The following is a 19,979-nucleotide window of genomic DNA, read 5'->3' as shown; positions in this document are numbered from 1 at the left end:
GAGAAACTGGTGGATGGGGTCCTACCCCAGTACACGTTACTCTACGGTCCTCCAGACAAACAGGTAAGTACACTGTGAGCATGATGCGTGGGCCATGAATGTATGGATTGCTGTGTGTGTAAGCCACATGTTTTGGGGGGGGCATCCTGGCCAGAGTGCAGCATGTAAGGTGGTCAATGTATGTGCATCAGAGGATTGGAGGGATCTGGTGGGCCATGAGTCTGACGGTCCGGACGGTTGACTAATTCCCTTTTCTGCTGTCTTTTCCATGCAGGTCAGCGCCTATCAGAAAAAGGGTATTTGGCGTGCCATTGTCAAGGAGGTGCGGACCCTGGGGGTCTTTGACTGGCAGAGCACCCAATACTGCAAAAGGTGGGAGGACCTGCGTCGCTGGGCAAAGAAGACGGCAGAGACCCAGCTGGGGCTGGCCTCCCAACAAGGAAGGGGAGCCCGTCGCACCATAACCCCCCCTGATGTTCTGCATCCTGACGGTGGCCTATCCGGAAGTTGGATGGGCGCTTGAGGGCATCACAGCAGCCACAAGGGGGTGAGTACTGATTCTGAATCCAGACTTTGCGCGCGTTAAGAGTACCAGGGTTGGTGATGTGGGCTATGGGTGCCCCTAGGTCAGGGCGAAGATGGGAGGGTAGGTCCCTTGATGGGCAGGCTCTGAAGCACTCCTACCCCAATAGTGTTAATAGGCATTTACTACTGGGCAGGGTCCTGTGGGTTTCAGGTGTGCAGCTAATGGCGTTAGGCATTGTACCCCATGGGATGGTGACTATCTTAGTAACTGGTAGTGCATGGCCTAGTGCATAGGGCTCCTCCCTGTGTGTTGTGTACGCCAACGGTAGTGGTGTTGCTGGCATTGACCATGTGTATCCTCTGTCCCTCCTCCTTCTTTTGTTTTGTCACCCTGTCCTTGTGTGCATTAGCATCATCCGGCGGAAGAGCAGAGGCACCGATGATGGAGAGGCTGCATCCCACATGGGCCTGGAGGCCGAATCCACTGAGGGTGAGGCCACCAGTGGGACGGAGTGCGAGAGGAGCACCACGACGGGGACAGGAGTGGAGACCACAGACAGCGACACCTCCTCCAATGGCAGCTCCTTGGCAGTGGCGGACACCTCTGTAGCCACCCCCAACTACAGGTACAGCCGCCACCCCCGTACCAGCACCGCCCTCCCAGCAGTCCCTCAGCGAGTTTCCCATGCCCGCTCATCCAGGAGGGTGGGCATCTCTTTCGCCCCAGGCACCTCAGGCAGTGCCCCAGTCAGCCGTGCTGCCTTCAGTGAGGACGCTATTGACCTCCCTCTCTGTTGGACAGTCAACCATACAGAATGCCATCCAGGGTGTAGCAGGGCATTTGCAACAAACAAATGCATACCTGGAGGGCATTCACTCTGGCGTGGAGGCCCAACAGAGAGCATTCCAGGCTCTGGCTAATGCACTGATGGCAGCCATTATCCCTGTCTCTAGCCTCCCCCCCCCTCCAACTTCCTCTACCCAAGCCCAATCCCCTCAACCCCAGCCTATCCCAAGCACACCTTCAGACCAGTGTTCACCCAAATCACTACACAAAAGTGTCTCAGGCAAACACAAGCACCACACTTCATCTCACAGGCACTCACACAAGCACCATACCCATGCAGACACACCAACATCCACTGCCTCCACTGTGTCCCACTCCTCCTCTTCGTCCACCTCTCTCCCAGTAGCGTCTCCACTCACACCTGCATGCACTACATCCTCATCCACTACCTCTATCACCAGCACGACCATCACAACACACCCCTCACAAGCAGTCACCACCCCCACAACGATGCACACGTCCCGTGTCCTCTCCCAGTGTGTCTGTGACCCCTCCTCCGAAAGTACACAAACGCAAGCACCCACCCACCAAACAGCCATCCACTTCCCAACAGCATCCAAACAGCCCATGCACCTGCACCCAAACTCAGCAGACAGACACCTCCTACAACCACTCCCTCTTCCTCCACTCCCAAAACCTCTCCCTCTTCCCGCCCCAGCGTGTCTAAGAAGCTTTTCCTGGCAAACATTTACCTCTTCTCCACACCCAACCCCCCCTTTACCTCAGGCCAGGGTGTCCAGAACCCAGGCCAGCACCTCAGCCAGCAAGTCGGCGTCCGCTGTGGTACCTGCAACTCACAGAAGCTCAAAGGGGGCATCCATCAGCCCAGCCAGTGTGCCACCAACCCCTGCAAAGGACAAAAGCATTCCACCACCTGCCAAGATGAAGAAGGGGCCAGCATGCAGGAAGGGCAAGGTGCACAAACCACCTAGCAAGGTCTCCTCAACACCAGCTGCCAGAGCCAAGGTCACACCACCATCTGCCAAGGTGAGGAAGGGGCAGAAAACACCAGGCAAGGCACTTCAGCCATCGGAGGCCTCTGGTGAAGACCTGGTGGCTAGCAGCACAACCGCCAGCCCTGCCACCTGCACTGCAGCCAGCACAGCCAGCAGCCCTGCCGCAAGCACCGCCACCTGCCCCGCTGCTAGCACCACGACTGTCAGCAGCAACAGCCCTAGTGGGCAGCCGTCCGAGGCTGCAGGAGAAGGGTTGGAGCCTCCCTCCACCACTGGCAGCAACAGCACCTGCACCACAGCCAGCACTGCCATATGCACCGCCGACAGTACCGCCGCAGGCTCCTCCGCAAGCACCGCCAACAGCCCAGCTCACAGTAGGACCACTACCAGCAGCAGCCCCTGTGGGCAGCTATCCAAGGCTGCAGGAGAAGGGCTGGAGCCTCCCACCACCACTGGCAGAAGCCTCACCAGCACCGGCACTACCACAAGTTTGCAGCCTTTGCTGCCGCAGGATAAAGTCTAGCCCTGCCTCTAAGGACTCTCATGCTACCTGTTCCATGCAAATCTCGTGCCTCAGACACCCAGGTGAGGGAATGTGAACAGCCACACCCCAGTGTTTCTTCACTGGGCACAAAGCCCCCTCCAGAACCAGTGGAGAGAGGCGTCCACTCACACACTCCTTGGCATAATGAAGCACACTGGGCACAAAGCCTCCTCCAGAACCAGTGTAGAATGTAATCCACTCACTCCCTCCTTGGCAGGATGGAGCAGACTGGGCACAAAGCCCCCTCCAGAACCAGTGGAGTAGACATCCACTAGAGGGAATGTGGCTTTGCACTCCCCAGGACCAAGCAGTGGGCAAACCACCCACTAGAGAGAGTGTGGCCTTGCACTCCCTAGGACCAAGCAGTGGGCAAACCACCCACTTGAGAGACTGTGACATTGCACTCCCCAGGACATCGCTGTGGGCATGGAGCCCCCTCGAGGAGCAGTGGCGTTATTCCATCTTCCAGCTGCGGTGCCCCATCACTTCCCCGTCCTCCTGAGGTGCCTCTCTGTTTACAACCTGATGCCCCTGCAGTGTTCTCTCTGTATTGAGGCAGGAGTCAAGTGCGGGCTTGACCAATGATTTTTGGCCCTGTGGCCCACGGACATTTTGCATGGACAATGTACGGCCTTATGTACATATTGTATATTTTTTGTAAATACTGTTTCTCAAATTATAACGTATAGCTGCCTATTTCTAATATATCAATGATTTAACTAAATTCCTTTTGTCCTTGCATACTTCCAGGGGGTTACGGTGTGTAAGTGTAATGTTGCTGCATGTGTTTGTGTGTGTGGTGTTGGGGGAGAGGGGTTTGTGTGTGTATGTCACTCTCTTTCTCCTACCTCCCTCCCCTGTGTGCTAGGTGCAGTACTCACCGTGGTAGTCGCTGCCGCCTTTCGTATTCCTGGTAGATAAGGAGGTGGACCAGCATGGGCAGGACCTGTAGCTCGGGCTCCATGGCGTCCTGGTTCTTCGTTGAGTGTCGAGAGGTGAGTGGTTTCCCTTGCAATTCCTGTTTCCACCGTGCTTTCGATGCCGTTGGTACCGCCCCGGAAAAGCTGGCGGATAGACGGGATGTGATGTGGTGGGCGGTACATTGTCTTCCGCCTGGCTGTTGGCGGTGACCACTGCGGTGTTTGTTGCTACCGCCGTGGAGGTCGGAGTGTTAAAGTGGCTGTCTGTGTTGGCAGTTTCCACCGTGGTCGTGATCCCATTTTTTTTTTTTACTGCCGGCCTGTTGGCGGTATTACAGCCGCTTTAACACCAACCGCCAGGGTTGTAACGAGGGCTATAATGTCTTCTCACCTGAAACATTTCCACACGAAGTCATGATTGAGGGAAATGTATCCATGAGAAAACAAGTACCTCCTAAATGTCACTATATTGTTAACACAGAATTTGTATTTGCTGAGCTACCCTTCTGAGTTTCATTTATACAAAAATAAAAATAAATTTGTAAACGATTGTTAAATCTGGAAGAAATTTGAAACCTTTTACATCAGGTAAGATCCTTCCTGACCACTCCTGTGTTTTCCAGAATTGGTATGGCACAATCTATAATTTTGACTATTCTGTCCCATTTCTTCAAGTCCTGGGCTGAGAAACTACCAACACCGAAAATAAACCAATGGAATAAAGTAAAACACCTATGGCTTAAAGTTAAAAAAAATAGAAAACAAGAAACATCTTACACAATAAAATCTTCTGTAGTAAAACAAAGAAAATGTATTATCCGCAGTCATTGATAAAACTCAACTAAAGAAACTTAAACACAAGAAAATACGTCTCAACATCCTTCAGTTTTAGAGGAAAAAGGGGAACTATTTTGGCCACTGAGTAAGTCATGTGGTTTCGACTTCAACAGCTTTCACCTCCAGAAACCCCACTGTAATTAAATGAATTAGGAATTTGCATGATCCTGGGACGTAGTAACTCTAAGTACTGTTCCCTAGAAGAAAACAGACAGTCACCAACACTGGTTAAAATAAGAGAAAGATGTCTCTAAAGTAAAATGTTCCTCTATTTTCTGTGAAAAAAGTGAATTGAAGCCATTAAGTGTAGAAAACAACCATCACTCTTGTCTTTACATGTAAAAGCCTTTATAAATCAAAGAGAACCATAAAATCCACAATTGAGTAACAGGATATTTCATATCCTGATCCAATTCGGGAGAATACTCAAACACCCTTCATACAAAGAGTGATGAACTACTGAGGTAAAATGAATAATTGGGAAACAATTCATTATGGAATACATTTAGTATTTTAAATTCAGGCTGTGCTCTGTATATTTTGCTAAATCATAAACTATTTCCTCACAAAAAGTCCCACCTTGAGATAAATTTCTACCCACAGCGTCTACTAATATGCAACTTACCTAGTGTGTCTTTCAGATTTTTAACAAGAGATCCCTTCTTCAAGCTGTTCTTTCGTTCCACATAATTTGATGGTACGTATCCAGTTTTGTTGGCTGTATTCCTCACCCTCCACCATGTTTTTGAGTCATCAAGAAGCCACAAACGCTCATTCTTCTTAATGTCAAGTTCTTGGTCCTGTTGCGCTGTGTAGTCCCACTTGGCTATAACAATGACCTCTTCTGTCATCTTTCATATAGTCCTTCTGCAGGAGAAGAACATGAACTTATTATTTTGGTCACCACATAAAACTCTTCACCTCAAACATTTTACGGACTTCAACTTTTGTTCAATTAAGTGCTCTACAATTATTTACATCAGTTGTTCTTAACCTATGGCCCCAGGAGCTCTAATAACAGTCTGAGATGCCTACTCAAAGGGTCCACTACGTCTCAGAAAACAAAATCATAGTAAAGATTAAAGTACATATACATTAATAATTACAATGTAAAATGAAATTGTAAGAACGTTCTGAAGGTGTGAAGGAATTTGAAATTGAGGCAAAACAATAAGTTGAGAATTTGTGACAGCAGTGTAAGTATACTACACAGAATTTAGTACTTGACGATGTGTGGCCTCAATTAAATTTAGAAAGGCGTCATCCTTCACCTTAAAGTGAAATGGTTGATTTTTTATATTTGTTAATATACCATCATTTGTGCATGTGTTTGATGAATGCTTGTTTCTGTTTTTTTTTAGTATTGTTTTGAGGTTCACATCATTGAATCTGCCAAGGCCAAAATGTCTGACTTCCGGTTATGTATCAGTGGGGGTCCCTTGATTCAATAATTATTCAGTGGTGGTCTACAGGTTCCGATATTGATTACGTGGAGGTCCACATACGTCGAAAGGTTAAGAACTGCCGATCTACATCATTCAATCACTGCAAGCATATTCTCTTTAATTATAAATAAAAAAGCAAATTATAGCTACATTTTCTGAAACAAATATCAGATGGCTGATAACTGTTCTATGTATGCTTATGATGCTGACAACTGAGAAATGTTATTTAGCAATTGGGACATTTGTCAATGTACCTTTTGCAAAGCCACTGTATGCTGTGAGTTGACCATAACTTTTGATGACAGCATTATTAATATGTGATCTTATACAAATGTTTCTACTGCATGTTTTAATATGTTTTAGCGCTGTAAATAATGGGTGATGTTATTAGCAAACTCAACAGTACCCGTGATCGACTTCAAAAGCTTCAGTGCTCCAATTAAAACATGTTACCTTCAGATTACATAAACACTCAGCAGAGAAAGTATTATAACCTTCATTTAAGCAGGATAAGCAAAATGAAGACCGGGTCGGGTAGTGAAGACCCACTACAACAGTGGTTTAACATTAATTTCCTTCAAACGTCTTTTCTTTCAAAAATTTAATTTAGAATTTCTCTGAAGGACATTTACCAAGATTTAGTGCAGAGGTATTGTTAATCTTTAGTTGGAGAAAATAATCTTTGTGAGGAAAACACAGAAAAACAATTTAGTGGTAAATGTGTTCACCACTCAAACAGTACAGAATGCTTGCTTGAAAGCGACAGTCGGTTAGTTTTGGAGTAGACAGTCTGCCAAAGTATACATAGTCCCCCATGTGGTTTTTAAGTCGCCCTGTCTACCATTCAGTAACCATCACAGAAGCACACACGTTCCCAGCATGCAAGAAGACACCATTAGCAACATGGATGACTGAAGTGCTATGCCTTCCAAAGGTAGCCAAGGGATACAGAGGGACACATTCCAATAGCAACAACTGCCCTAACTAGTGGATCTCTGAGAAGCAGAACCATTCCCACTGAACCAAACAAGGCTTTAATCATGGCTTTCTTGAAACCATCTCTCTGGACTCAAGCAACACAAACCAACTACTTAACAGTCTCATATTTCTTTTGTGGCTGCAATACATATCACTATTAAACTTAACAAACATATGGAACACTATGAACCACTAGATAGCAGGCAAATAGTTTTTAGAACAAGTGAAGTCAATAAATCAGCCCTATGTGATTCAAGGAAAACGCTGATGTTTTACAAAGGAGGAAGAAATTGCCTCGCTAGTCCTCTTACTTTCTACAAGACCAACCACCACGTATTCTGAATTACTAACTGATCATGAAAAAAACAATTGGTTATGAGGCTGTGGGGTATCCAGCTCAACTCATTTATTTGAGAGTTTGGCTTTGGTCCCTTTTGTGTTCTGTCAAATTGGCACGTTTTGTTGGTGTTATAAGTTCCTATGCTTTTTCTTCCACTAATCTAAAAGTATGATGTGGCTTGTACATTCATGTGGACATTTTTTGAAGCAGAGATCAATGCAAAGATGCACAGATATTTAAAATGTAATGGGACCTCCGACTTTGAAGTCAGTTCTCGCCTTCATCAATGGGATGTTGGAGAAATTGTAAGGGTTGATAAATTCAGGAGGAGTACAGCCCTAATTTTACAAGCTCTACCGGTGACAGTTGACACTGTTACCCACAAAAGTCTTCTTACGCACAAAGGCTCAAGAAGTGGGTAGCTAAAGACTTACACTGGAATCGATCATTTCCTCAGTCCAAGGCAAGGGACATGACATGTTCTTCGGTTGAATACTGGATAATCGCCAAGCACATCTTTCATACGGACAGATTTTATTCATACGTATAAAATTAATAAATGAACCACAGGATTATGTACCTTGATTTGCAGAAAACACACCATTTTCATGAACTAATCATTCTATCTAATGTGAGGTCAAGTATCAGTAAGATTTCCTTAATAACAGCCAATTTTGTCTCAAAAAAGGACAATGCATTTAAATAATGAAGACATAAAGCTTTCTGCCAAGATTTATCGTATCTTTGTTTAATCAACTTCTGCTTCATGAAAGGAAAACTAAAACATGAATTCTCACTGCCATTGCAATTCTGTTTGCAGAATCTTGCAGACAGCATCTTCAAAAACCCCTCAATCATACAGAGTGACTGTGCTTTAAAAAAATTATGTAAGCTTTTCTCTAACTCCCCTTTTATAAGCACATCTAATAAACTACTTATTTTTTTGGTTGAAAATGCAATCAAACAGTATATAGGTCAGGAATTAAATATATTTCAATTGACATCTTTATGCTGACGGCACAAAAAGAATATATGCAATACATAGAAAATACAAAACTCTCAACATGTGTAACATGGCAGAAACCATCTCGTGGTTTATTATGCCAACAAACGTAGTTACAGCATTACAATTCTGTGATGGAGTTGACGGTAATTTATTAAATATACACATACAGGATGGGCGAGCGACTGAAGCACTAGACACAAGGCAATCAGATACATGATGATAACAAGGATAGGCAAAGCAAAGAGGTCACCTCTTTTCTATCCATTAGCTTTGCCAATGGTTTTAGCAATCCTTGGTGCTGTGCAGCATAGCTAAGTAAAAGGAAAAAAAGAGACTATGCGGACTGCCGCACCGTTTTGTAGGCATGTGCACCAAGCATGTGTGCACATACAAAATTATGTGAGCATTTTTAAAAAAAAGTTTTTGTAACCGATAAAAGTTGGATGTGGAAAAGAACACTGGTGTGGAAAGAATGCAGGTGGGAGAAGCAACAAGGAGGGAGATGTCACAGAGAGCGGGGAAGCAACAGTACCGCATGCAAAGCACCACAGATGGTAGGTGGAACTAACCGTGGGCTGCATGTAGTGGAAATACAGAGGGCACGTGTTTTGGGTAGCAGTACGGACACAGAATGGTTGGGGGAACAACACAGAGAGTGCGGGGAGGGAGGGATTCAAAGAGACAGGCAACCTGGTGGAAGTGAATGATAAATAGAGATACCCACGATCATCAACGTCCCCACCCATAGAGCCGGACACATTCTCAACCCTAGTTTCTCAGCAGGGGACATCACCACAATCTCTCACACCTCCAAACATCACTGGACACACCACAAGTGCGTCCACTTTACCTACACAGAGAGAGCCACACACTACTGCGCCCCCGTCCCCTCGGCAGACGCTGGGGCAAAGTTACAGAAGCACAACTCACCAACTCTCTCAACGACTCCCTCCCAGCAGATGCAAATAAAGCTGCACGCAATCTACACCTCTGGTTATTGGATTGCGCCGACAATGGAGTCCCCCTAAGGAAAATACCAGGAAATCAACAGAGCAGAACACCTAAATGGTTTACAGCAGACAACCTCGCCACCTTCTTTCACCAAAAAATACAGGACATCTATGAAGGCTTCAGGAACTAAAACCCACCAGCATTGCTCACCACCACGGACCTAGCACCTCACCAGATCCTGAACGACTGGATCACCATCACCAAAGAGGACACCCAAGGACTGATGAACTCCATCCACTCTGGAGCACCCTCGGATCCGTGCCTTCGTCATTTCTTCAACCTGGCCAGCGCCACCATAGCATCGGAGCTCAGCCGAACTATCAACCAATCATTCGAGACCGTCACCTTACCCTCAGACTGGAAGCATGCTGAGATCAACCCGCTACTCAAGTAATCCCCCGCCATCCTTAGGGAGCTGAAGAAATACAGAGCCATCTCTCTGCTTCCTTTCCCAGCCTAAGAAACGGAGAAGACCGTCACCCAGTAACTCACCGAATTCCTTGAGACACACCATATCCTAGACCCACCCCAATCTGGATTCAGAAGCAACCACAGCATTGAAACCGAACTCCTAGCAGCCACGGACGACATACACATCATAGTAGACCACGGAGGCATGGCCACACTCATCCTCCTCGACCTCTCCGCTGCATTTGACACCATCTCCCACTCCACCCTCTGTGAAAGACTACGCGATGCCAGCACTGGAGCTAAGGCACCAGATTGGATCAGGTCCTTCCTCCACGGAAGAACACAGTGTCTGGCTATTGCTGTTCATGTTAGAACCCAAAGACACAAGCTGAAGAGTGCTCCAAGGATCTTTACCCAGCCAGATGCTTTTCAACATCTACATGGCCCGGCTTGCCAAGATCATCAAACACGGGCTAAACATAATATCCTATGCTGACGAAACCCAACTGATCCTCTCCGTGTTCGAGGACTCTGCAAAGGCCAAGAGAAACTTCCACAAAGGGATGACAGCAGTCGCCACCTGGATAGAAGCCAGCTGCCTCAAACTCAACTCGGACAAGACAGCGATCCTCGTAACCGGCTCCACCCCTTCTGCCTGGAATGATTCCTGGTGGCCCACCCCTCTGGGAAATGCCCCCACCCCCACGGACCATGCACGCAACCTGGGCATCATCCTGGACTCGTCTCTATCCATGACCTGCTAAGTTAACGAGACTCTTCGTGAGGCTCCAACACCCTCTGACTCCTACGGAAGATTTTCAAGTGGATTCCCTTCCAACATGAGGAAGACAGTCACCCGGCACTTGTCACTAGCAAACTGGACTACGGCAACGCACTCTATGCTGGCATCAGCAAGAAACTTCAATCAAGACTACAAAGAATCCAGAATGTAACAGCCAGACTCATCCTGTATATCTCCTGACAAAGCCACATCTCCTCCCACCTCAGAGATCCTACACTGGCTCCCAGTCAACACACGCATCACAAACAAACTCCTGATCAACACCTACAAAGCACTGCATAAGATAAGCCTGGCATATGTCAACCAACACCTCGCCTTCTACGTACCCAACAGACATCTCCGTTCTTCTCAGCTCGCCCTTGCAGCCATCCCCAAGATCTGGAACAGCACAGCAAGAGGAAGATCCTTCTCCTACCTAGCATGATTAATTGAGAGAGCAAACATGGTGTTAAAGCCCATAGAAAGCTGCTCAAATGGCAATGATGTATAACAGTGAAAGGGTACGTTAAGAACAGCTTGAAGAATAAAGCTGCGGAAAATGAAATTTTCATGTTATGAAGAGAATGTGCTGGGAGTAGTGGGAAACCACAGAAAAAAAGAGTGAAACACAGGCACTCTTACGGAGAGCTTTTAGAAAAAGGAAAATAAAGTTCCTAAAAAGTAGAGAATTGTTGAAGGATAAAAGGCGCCAATCAGAGAGATGGTAAGCAGGCTATGCTCAATGGGAGGGACTAAGCCTAGATGGATAGGTTAAAACAAATAAAACCACTGAACAGAAAGCAAGAAAATAAAATAGGACTGACGAACAAAAGTCAGTGAAAAGCAATAGGTCACGTTTCTTTCCAGGTCAGCTATCAACAGTTCCCTAATAAGTCTTTTGCAACCGGGCAGCTGTGCTCCCTGTAAGATTTCGACCTAACAATTAAGTCCTGCTTCTCCACTGTGTAAAACAAGTAAACTTTCCTCTTCCTGCGGATGCTTCCGCAGACCACCTCAACACAAAGTTTCGTAAAATCTGGGCGTGATTTTCACAGCGGGGTCTGCCGGATTTGAAAACCTAATGAATTATACGACTTACGTGGTGCAATATCACCTTTAATCTTGAAGACTTGTCTTTAGTGGAGAAAGGCCAGTAAAATTACCAGTTTAAGGAAAGGTTCTTTCTGGGCCTGCTTACTGCAACCCTTAAATCATTTTTAAAACTGCCCTTCGATCATAAAGCAGTGCATACCAATGAAATCGGGCTTCCGTTTCGAATGAAAAAAATTACCATGTTACCACTAAGACCAGCGATCTGAGATGGCTCAAAGTGCATTGCCAAATTTAGGCCAGGTAAGGAGTTTGATAATGAAGATGATTAAATTACCCCTCTTTGGGTTTATCGGATACGGATATGGCTGTATTGGAACTTTTGTATTTCTGTGAATAATGCATAGTAACAACATGATTATGTGGTACTCTTCATTACGTTTTGTACATTTGATCAGCATCCCCTAAAGTCATGAACATGTTGTCAACATTGTCTTATTTGGGATTTTTTGGCACAATGATATCCTTAGTTCACGTTTTTGTACTTGTATACTTAATCGTATGTTCTTGATGCTTTTTAATCTATATGTGGCATTCTCACAGTTGTTTGGATCTCCTGATAATCATTGTAGGAGCTGTTTTTTCTTTTTGCTAGTTGTTTATTTTGTTTGCTGAAAATGAACAAACTATTTGGAACAAAAAAAGGATGATTAGAAGTTAGTCTCCTCAAAGTTGTATTTTATATTCATGCTATACAATCCTAAGTGTTGAAACACAGATGAAAATTTCAAAATGTTCAAGTGAGTTAGGTAGAAAATCTCTGAAGGTCAAAATTGCATCACTAAGTAACGAAAGGCCTTCCAAAAACGGTAAAAGCCTTTTCTTCATGTATATCTTTAGAAGACACGTGAAACACTACACTTTATATGTGCATAGCCATTCACCTTTTAAGAGGAGCATTATAGTTCCAAAGTTGCTCTCTACAAGCAGATCCCTAACTTTGGATACCTGTAAAACCTGGCTGTTTGTGGCTCTTATTAATAATGGTTTATTAACATGCTGTAGCCTCATGTTTTCGATTGAGACATTAAAATGTATAATAGTACGTTATCTAAGGCTAATAATGTGCAATGCTGCTTTATGTCACGCATACAAGGACAAAAGGTGGTTTGTTATTTCTACTACTCCTACGATTTTAATCACAGGATGACACTGTTTCTTGGGAGCAGGGCTAGTGCCCGCTAGAGAGTAATGTATGTGGATTGAGACAATCCTACTTGTTTTTTTTAAATGGGGATCTGAACCCTAGTGGCGCACAAAGCAATCAGAATAACACATTATTAGTATTATAGGGGGGAATGAGGAGGAGCTCAAATGGAAAACTAAATATAGGAGAACACTGGACCGAACACGACCGAAAATATAGCTTCGATCAGCTCAGTGCATGCCAGAAACCAAGCAAGTAGAAAAGGCTCCTTTTTCGTGGTTTCTTACAATGCAATAATTTCAATGTGCAAAACGGGAAATATATAGAACTGTATCTAAAATGTACAGTTTTAATAATTTTATCTGTCGGTTTGTAAAATGAAAGAGATGAAACAGTGACAGTTTACTTGCAGTTGTCTAATGTTTCCCAGCAATGTTCTGTTTCGCTGAAAATAACATTCAAACTCAAAATGTAACAAAGTAATGAGAGACTCCATGCTTGTTCATATGTTAAACAATCCCAAGGGTGCCGCTAAATTTGGGAACAGCTTATTGTGTAAAACGTTGGTTCGATTCTGGTAAGTGTCTGGAGTGGACAAGTCATTAGTTTACCCAGAGCAGCACAGATTCCGATAACTATACTTTGTTCTCTAAAGTTATTACAGTATATCAACAGACTGAAAAAGCCAAACTAATGGCTATCTCGAAAGCGACGACTAGCAGCAGTTTTCAAACAGAGGATTTTTTTTAAATCAGTTGCTTAAGGAAGTGGTAGGTGCAAGCTTAAAGTACAAGGAATGGAGTAGAACGCAATATGCAAAACAGATCAAGTGCAGATGAAAGTTAATATTCGGTTCAGAGCAAGATCTAAACTTGACAATCATTTCATATTTCCCGTTAAACATCTGGGGAACATTTGATTAGACCTACGGAGGGCAAAGTACTTCTCAAATAAGGAAGTGTTAAAATATTTATAGCAGGTGAATTTAAGCCACCTTTACATGTTTTAAGTCTGTCAGCACATTTACGATTTCTGAGGATCTAAAAGATTCGCGTGATTCGTGTAGGGATGGCTTTTTTCCTTCTCCAATTTTTGACAAGGAGGCCAAGCTTAAATTGTGAAAAAAGACGTTCTGCAACAGTATGCTTTGCCGAAAAAGGGATCATAAAAAATCACTTCTCGTGAGAGGTTTGTTTGTGAAACGTTTTATGAGAAAATTCTAATGACAACCTCCACAAAATGCAACGTTTGTAAACTTTGGAAAACGAATAAATACAAAAAAATGTCTGGGACCCAAAGACAAAATGGTCACAGTGTGATTCCTAGAATAATTATTTCTAGCTACACACGATGGCTAAGTTTTCTTCTGATGATCCCAAACACTCATGGTTAATTTTTCAGGTACAATGCTCTCAAGGTCAGCCATGGTAGGGTTGGGAGGGATAACAACTAGCTTAAGTAGAAATGTAAAGGACTTGAGTAAACAAGAGCCATTTGTTACTCAAAAGGAAAAAACGATCTGTGATCATACTTGCCAAGCAAAAATAAGATAATTCAGTTCCTTGAAAGTGGATTTCCTATCGATGGTACTTGTGGATTCTTGTATCACAGCAAGCCATTACTCCCCCATACTGTAAATGAATGTTTCTGGAAATCAAGCACTTCTTAGATTAGGTGAACAGCATTTAATGCCTTGACTAAAATAATGGTGAAAGACCGATTACGATCAGTTTGTGCTTCACATTATAGAGAAAGCAGCTGAGCACCAGGTTGATGACATTTATGTTTTTCAATCAGGGTCATCTATATATCAGGCTATCTGGTTTGGGTTTCAAGATGAGGACATAAAACAAAATGTCTGGGACAAGGCAAAAAAACCTGCTAGATTATTTGCAGGTGGGATTTCAAAATTGCCACCCAACATTAGAGAACAGCTTCACCCTCGCATCACTACCCATCAAAGAAATATCCAGTCCTAATAATACAACCTTTGTTTTCTTAAGTATTGCATTAGACCAAGTTGATCTCGTGTGGCTCTGGGTCACAATGCAAACCTAAGGGATAGGAGACTTATTACTGAACCTAATCTGTGCACTCTGAACATTGGGTTCAGCTGAACTTTTCATATGACACAATCAGTCACCTAAAACCTCTACATCCAATGGTCTCACAAAAAGGTCCACTTGAGCAACCATGTTGCTTTGCCTATAAACCTGAAACAAATTAAAAGTTCTTAACAAAACAATAGTTTTTACCAAACTCATCTTTGCAAAACATTTATTTACTTTTACTATCACTACCATCAGCATGTTCCATTGTAGGAAACAATATGTTTCATTATCAATGTCTGTGTTATGCCAAAACCCTGAATGAATGAATCTCTTCACTGTTTATGTGGTACATGCAAACTTTGCTTCTTTTATTGTCTGGAAGTGCTACAGTTTTTCCTTCTTAAACAATCTTTTATTCAAGTTCTTATTTTCTCTTCTTAAAGGCCTAGAGGTTTAAATCTGTACTCTTTTTAAAGCTTTACAATTGGTCTTCAACCTGGGGCTGCGCCTGTTGACATATGTACAACCCATGAAACAGTTAATCTGGTATACATTAGATGTTTCTAGGAGCATTCTTTTTTAACTTGTTTTAATTACCCATGCAAGCACATGTCCTCATCCACGGATTTGTTCTCATCTTTACCACACTAATTACCAACCAAAAACAAATCTACTATGATCATAACGATAGTAGATTCAATCCATAGAAGATGCCACCTAATCCACAACACCAAATTAACACTAATCCCATCCCCCTTCCTGCAGATTATCGGTCTAGTTTCATACAGTGCTGCAGCATTGAAACAACAATCATACAGATTGTGAATCATATCATAATCCTCTCACATAAATGTTGTCATATTTGGTCTTGCTTGATATCACCGCCACTGTAGGTCTCACTGACTACTAAGCTCTTACCAACATCCCATCATCATGCAGGGGATTGTATTATACTGCACTACACAGTTTGTCCTTTTTCTATTTGCACTCCAATCTAAGATACATTGGGAAAAATGCTTGACAACAAATGGTTTACATTTACTAATCTAACTTCAATCCAAACTACATTGGGAAAGCGTTGGACACTGAAAGCAATGATTAAACTATACCCAATTCAATGTAATTTACACTGGGTTGGGTGTTGGACATTATAGGAATTCAACTTACTATTCCCACTCCACTCTAAGGTACATTGGGGAAGGTGATGGAGGTAGATTTACTGTTCCCGCTCCAGTCTAAGCTACACTGGGAAATGTGTTCAATGCTAAACGAGTAAAATTATCTACCCTAACTCCAGTCAAAGTTTCACTGGGAAAAGCAATAGACATTAAAGGGGACTGCATCTCCAATGCCGACATGAACTAGTCCAGACATTTTTACATTTCAGTCGTCTCTCCGAAACCATACTGGGAATAAAATCCACCAAGTACTAGCGCTCGATACTATACAGAATAAAGCCATAACTTAAAGAATAATATTTAAGTGCCACTATCCAAGCCAGGTGTCCATTTTCCACCTGGATAGCGGCACATTGTTATTACAGTATACGCACTTCTTGCAAAGGTAAACTAAAGAGTTTAAGTACTCAGCATGCTGTTGCTGATCTCATCAAGGGGCAAAAGAAATAAGACTAAATCATTTCCAGTCTGTCCCAGCAGAACTGTATGCTCTTCAAGTATTCCTCATCACTCACAAGGAAGGAACAACCAGCAAAAAACGTTCTGCCTGGCACAAAAACATACTAACACAGAAGACCAACACACACAGCTACAGCATTGACTCAATTGAAAGTAAGGTATGCAAAAAGAAAAATATTATGAAAACAAGCATTCTCAATTTGAGAGCAGGAGTCTAAAATGTCCCTCCATAAAGCAGCCACTTTTCTTCTTTCCTCCAAACTTGTTCTGTCAGGGAACTAATCCATGCAGAGAACCCTGGATATTATTTAAGACCCACTCCACTTTTGTTGAAATATCTTGAATTTTTAGCACACCTCTTGTTATAGCACTTCACTGATCTTCAGCACCGTGCACATTATCAATATATTCATGTACTAAGTAGCATCACAGTTAGAAATTTTCTCTAAAGCGGCATGTTTGGATTTCTAAAAAGGGTTTCTTGCTCTCTCCTTGCCTTTAACTAGACTTAGGCAGAAATCAAAAGGGACTTAGTAGTTCATGCTTTTTTCCATATCTGCCCTCCTAAGCCATTTGAACCAATCACGTTGGGGTCTTGGTGGTCGTCTCGATGGGCTTACCGGATCAAACTGGGCTGTTGACTCAAACAAAAGGAGTTAACACAGTGGTTTTCAAACGTGTTAATGCCACACACCCCCCACCCACAAAACAGGAAAAAAAAGGAAAAAAATTGTCCCCCTCAGAACTTTTCAAAACTATTCTGTGAAGTTGTCAATGTTTAAAAATGTCTAGACTTGCTTAAACATGCAGTTAAGTTCTGTTAACTTTTTAAAAATGCAATAAACAATTTTCTGCTTAAAACAAAGCACTATTATCTGCAGAATCCTTCTTTTGGTCAGAGCCTGGCACCCCCCCCTCCCTTGAGATCACTTGAGCCCCCCCTAGGGGGGTCTGTCCCCCCAGTTTGAGTTAAGGGAAGGTTCATAAACAACACAAATAAGAAACTTTAGAAACTTTACAATTACTATTTCATGGTTTAATTATTTGCTGTTTCTTGTAGGCCAGGGATTCTAAAATTATTATAGTATGTTTGACCAACTACTTAATCTTCCTTTCTCTATTGAACAGCTTCAATTTGTTTTCTTCAGATGTTCCCAATGTACCCTTGGTTTCTCTAACCAAGTCCTCTAGGCTACAGATCCCTGCACAGCTAAGGTGTTTCATCACCACTCTCATGCAGGGGAGCACAAAGCAGCTGGACTAGATGAAAGGGAGTAGCTGAATAGCTAGGTAAGCACACCAATATACAGAGCTGGTGTTTCTAGCCTACCTGGCCTGAATTCAGATGCTGCTCAGGGACAGTGAATGACAAGAAAGATGTAGGGAGTCACGTCAGCAATGAAGGCATGTTCAACTCACCAAACAGTGTACAGACTGGAGTGCAAGCAACCCCATATCGCAACCAAAGGCTGCAACATGCAACGGTTTGGACCAGTGCTTTAAATAGGCGGGTACTCAGTACGTGCATTTCCTGCTCAAACGCTCTAAATAGGAGAGTGCCAACGATTCTCAGCAGAAAAGCAGGTATTTTTTTAAAAGTACTTCCTGCACTTCTATATCTCCACTTCAAGCACTGATTTAGACTTTACATTTTTTGACTCTTCAGCCCTAGTGCAGTTCTTGGTTGTGGGCCTGACCGTTCTCTCTGTAAATGTCATTGGTTTACTATCAAGCCATACGCAGAACAAGGCAGAAGGCTTATAGTCTTAACCTACAGTAGACACATTTAGGGCCTTATTTGGAGTTTGGTGGATGGGTTTACTCCATTACAAAATGAGACAGATTTACCTTTCACTGTATTTCGATTCCATTACAGCCTATAGAGATCATAGCACAGCGGGCGGGATATCCAGTCTGTCAAACTCTAAATCAGGCCCTTAGTCTTGAATCAACATACTTTTTCCACTTAATACAATTGTACACTATTCTTTGGCTAGTGCATCAGATAGATTTGTGGCCACAGCCCCTCAAAAGAATTGAAGTTAATATGATGAGATAAGGGTGGATAAAACATCCAAAAACTACTCTGCTAAAGAGAAAACTGGTCGACAACTTCTTGGAATTGGAAGAGCTTTTCTGGAATGAAGATAAAGACTGTCTTGTTAGCTTTGAAATATCACTATGCCCTGAAATGATAGGGGACAAGGTGGATTCCTGTATAAAGGCAGTGAGGTAGTGAATACTGTACTCAGCCACCAGTATACATTTTTCTGTTGAATTTTTGTTTTAAATTTGTTTAAAAGGTAAGATTTATCATATTTTCTTAATGATTTCAGTGGATTTCTGTATGCGGGAACCTTCAGATTACTTTCGTTTATTCTAAAAAAAATATGTGGCTTATTCTGAGAACTTTCTACTGATGAAGGACATATACTGGAAACTATGAGAAAATGGGAAAAATGACTGCAATTGTATATTACATTAATACTAATAATGATGGAATGAATAAAATATGAATACATTCCTAGGATACTATACAATAGAAAAGTAAAGTAATTTTCTTTCTACACGTGTGATCAGAGAAAATCAGCCCACAGATTATGGGCTTACAAACTAAGATAATGGAGGAGGTGGTCCAGGCACCACAAAAACAGGTAAATAGAAGTACACCTTCTGAAAATATAGCAAATGTGAGCCCCAATGTGGGCTAATTTAAACAATTATGGCTAGTACCAGGAAGATTCTTCAGAATAATTCAACCATGCTGAAATGAATAAAAGAAAACAATAAGGTAGGTGAACTATTTGGCTAGGGAGGCGAGATGTAGATAGATTAAAAACTAAACTGCAGCATTTGAGATCCTGAAACGTGCAATGGAGTCTAAAGTGGAATGGAGAGACAAAAACGTCGCCCAGTACTACACAAAGCTTTATCATGAGATCTTCAATGTAACCAAGCAGGAACTGATTTATACTATACAAAGCCAAAGGGATTATGTGGGAAATAACACAACAGGTTTAGAAACTAATCTGCTCATTTGCCGAATGGAATGGTAGTAGGGCAAGATGGACTCAAAAACACATCTTGGTGCCTTAAACATCTCTATTCACCAACACTAACAGATAGAACTCTCTATGTAACACCAGTAATCCTGTGGTGTTCTCCAACCTTGGTAAAGACAGTACCAAATGTGCATTCTAAAGATGAATCGATCTGTGGATCTTAGACTGAAAAATTCTGAAGAAAATTTCCACAAACAAGATGGCAGATTTAGCTCCCTCAATAATCCTAGTTAGACTTGGATGGCCAATGGCTCTTAATGCACTTCTTAGCAGAGAATACGGACAATGCTAAGACAAAAAAACTCCTTTAGTAATCCATTTACTTGATGCAGAAAAGGCATTTGGCCTGGTTAACCGGGACTTTAAGATAT

The 19,979-nt window shown here is 42.9% G+C and overlaps 1 protein-coding gene across 3 annotated transcripts in view; it reads right to left on the bottom strand.

Annotated features, from left to right (window-relative positions):
- Positions 1 to 19,979, bottom strand: part of NCK2 (NCK adaptor protein 2) — a 167,258-nt gene that overhangs the window by 98,567 nt on the left and 48,712 nt on the right. For 2 of the 3 annotated variants that reach the window (XM_069204455.1, XM_069204457.1), the window contains exon 2: positions 5,255 to 5,496. In XM_069204455.1, coding sequence (XP_069060556.1) covers positions 5,255 to 5,480 — 226 coding nt within the window. In that variant the 5' untranslated portion in view covers positions 5,481 to 5,496. Of the gene's footprint in view, positions 1 to 5,254; positions 5,497 to 10,948; positions 11,038 to 19,979 lie in introns of all 3 variants that reach the window. The other variant, XM_069204456.1, reaches the window with a different exon arrangement.

The sequence above is a fragment of the Pleurodeles waltl genome, chromosome 8, assembly GCF_031143425.1.
Source record: "Pleurodeles waltl isolate 20211129_DDA chromosome 8, aPleWal1.hap1.20221129, whole genome shotgun sequence".
Classification (NCBI taxonomy): Eukaryota; Metazoa; Chordata; class Amphibia; order Caudata; family Salamandridae; genus Pleurodeles; species Pleurodeles waltl.
This window is presented reverse-complemented; position numbering and strand designations above follow the sequence as displayed.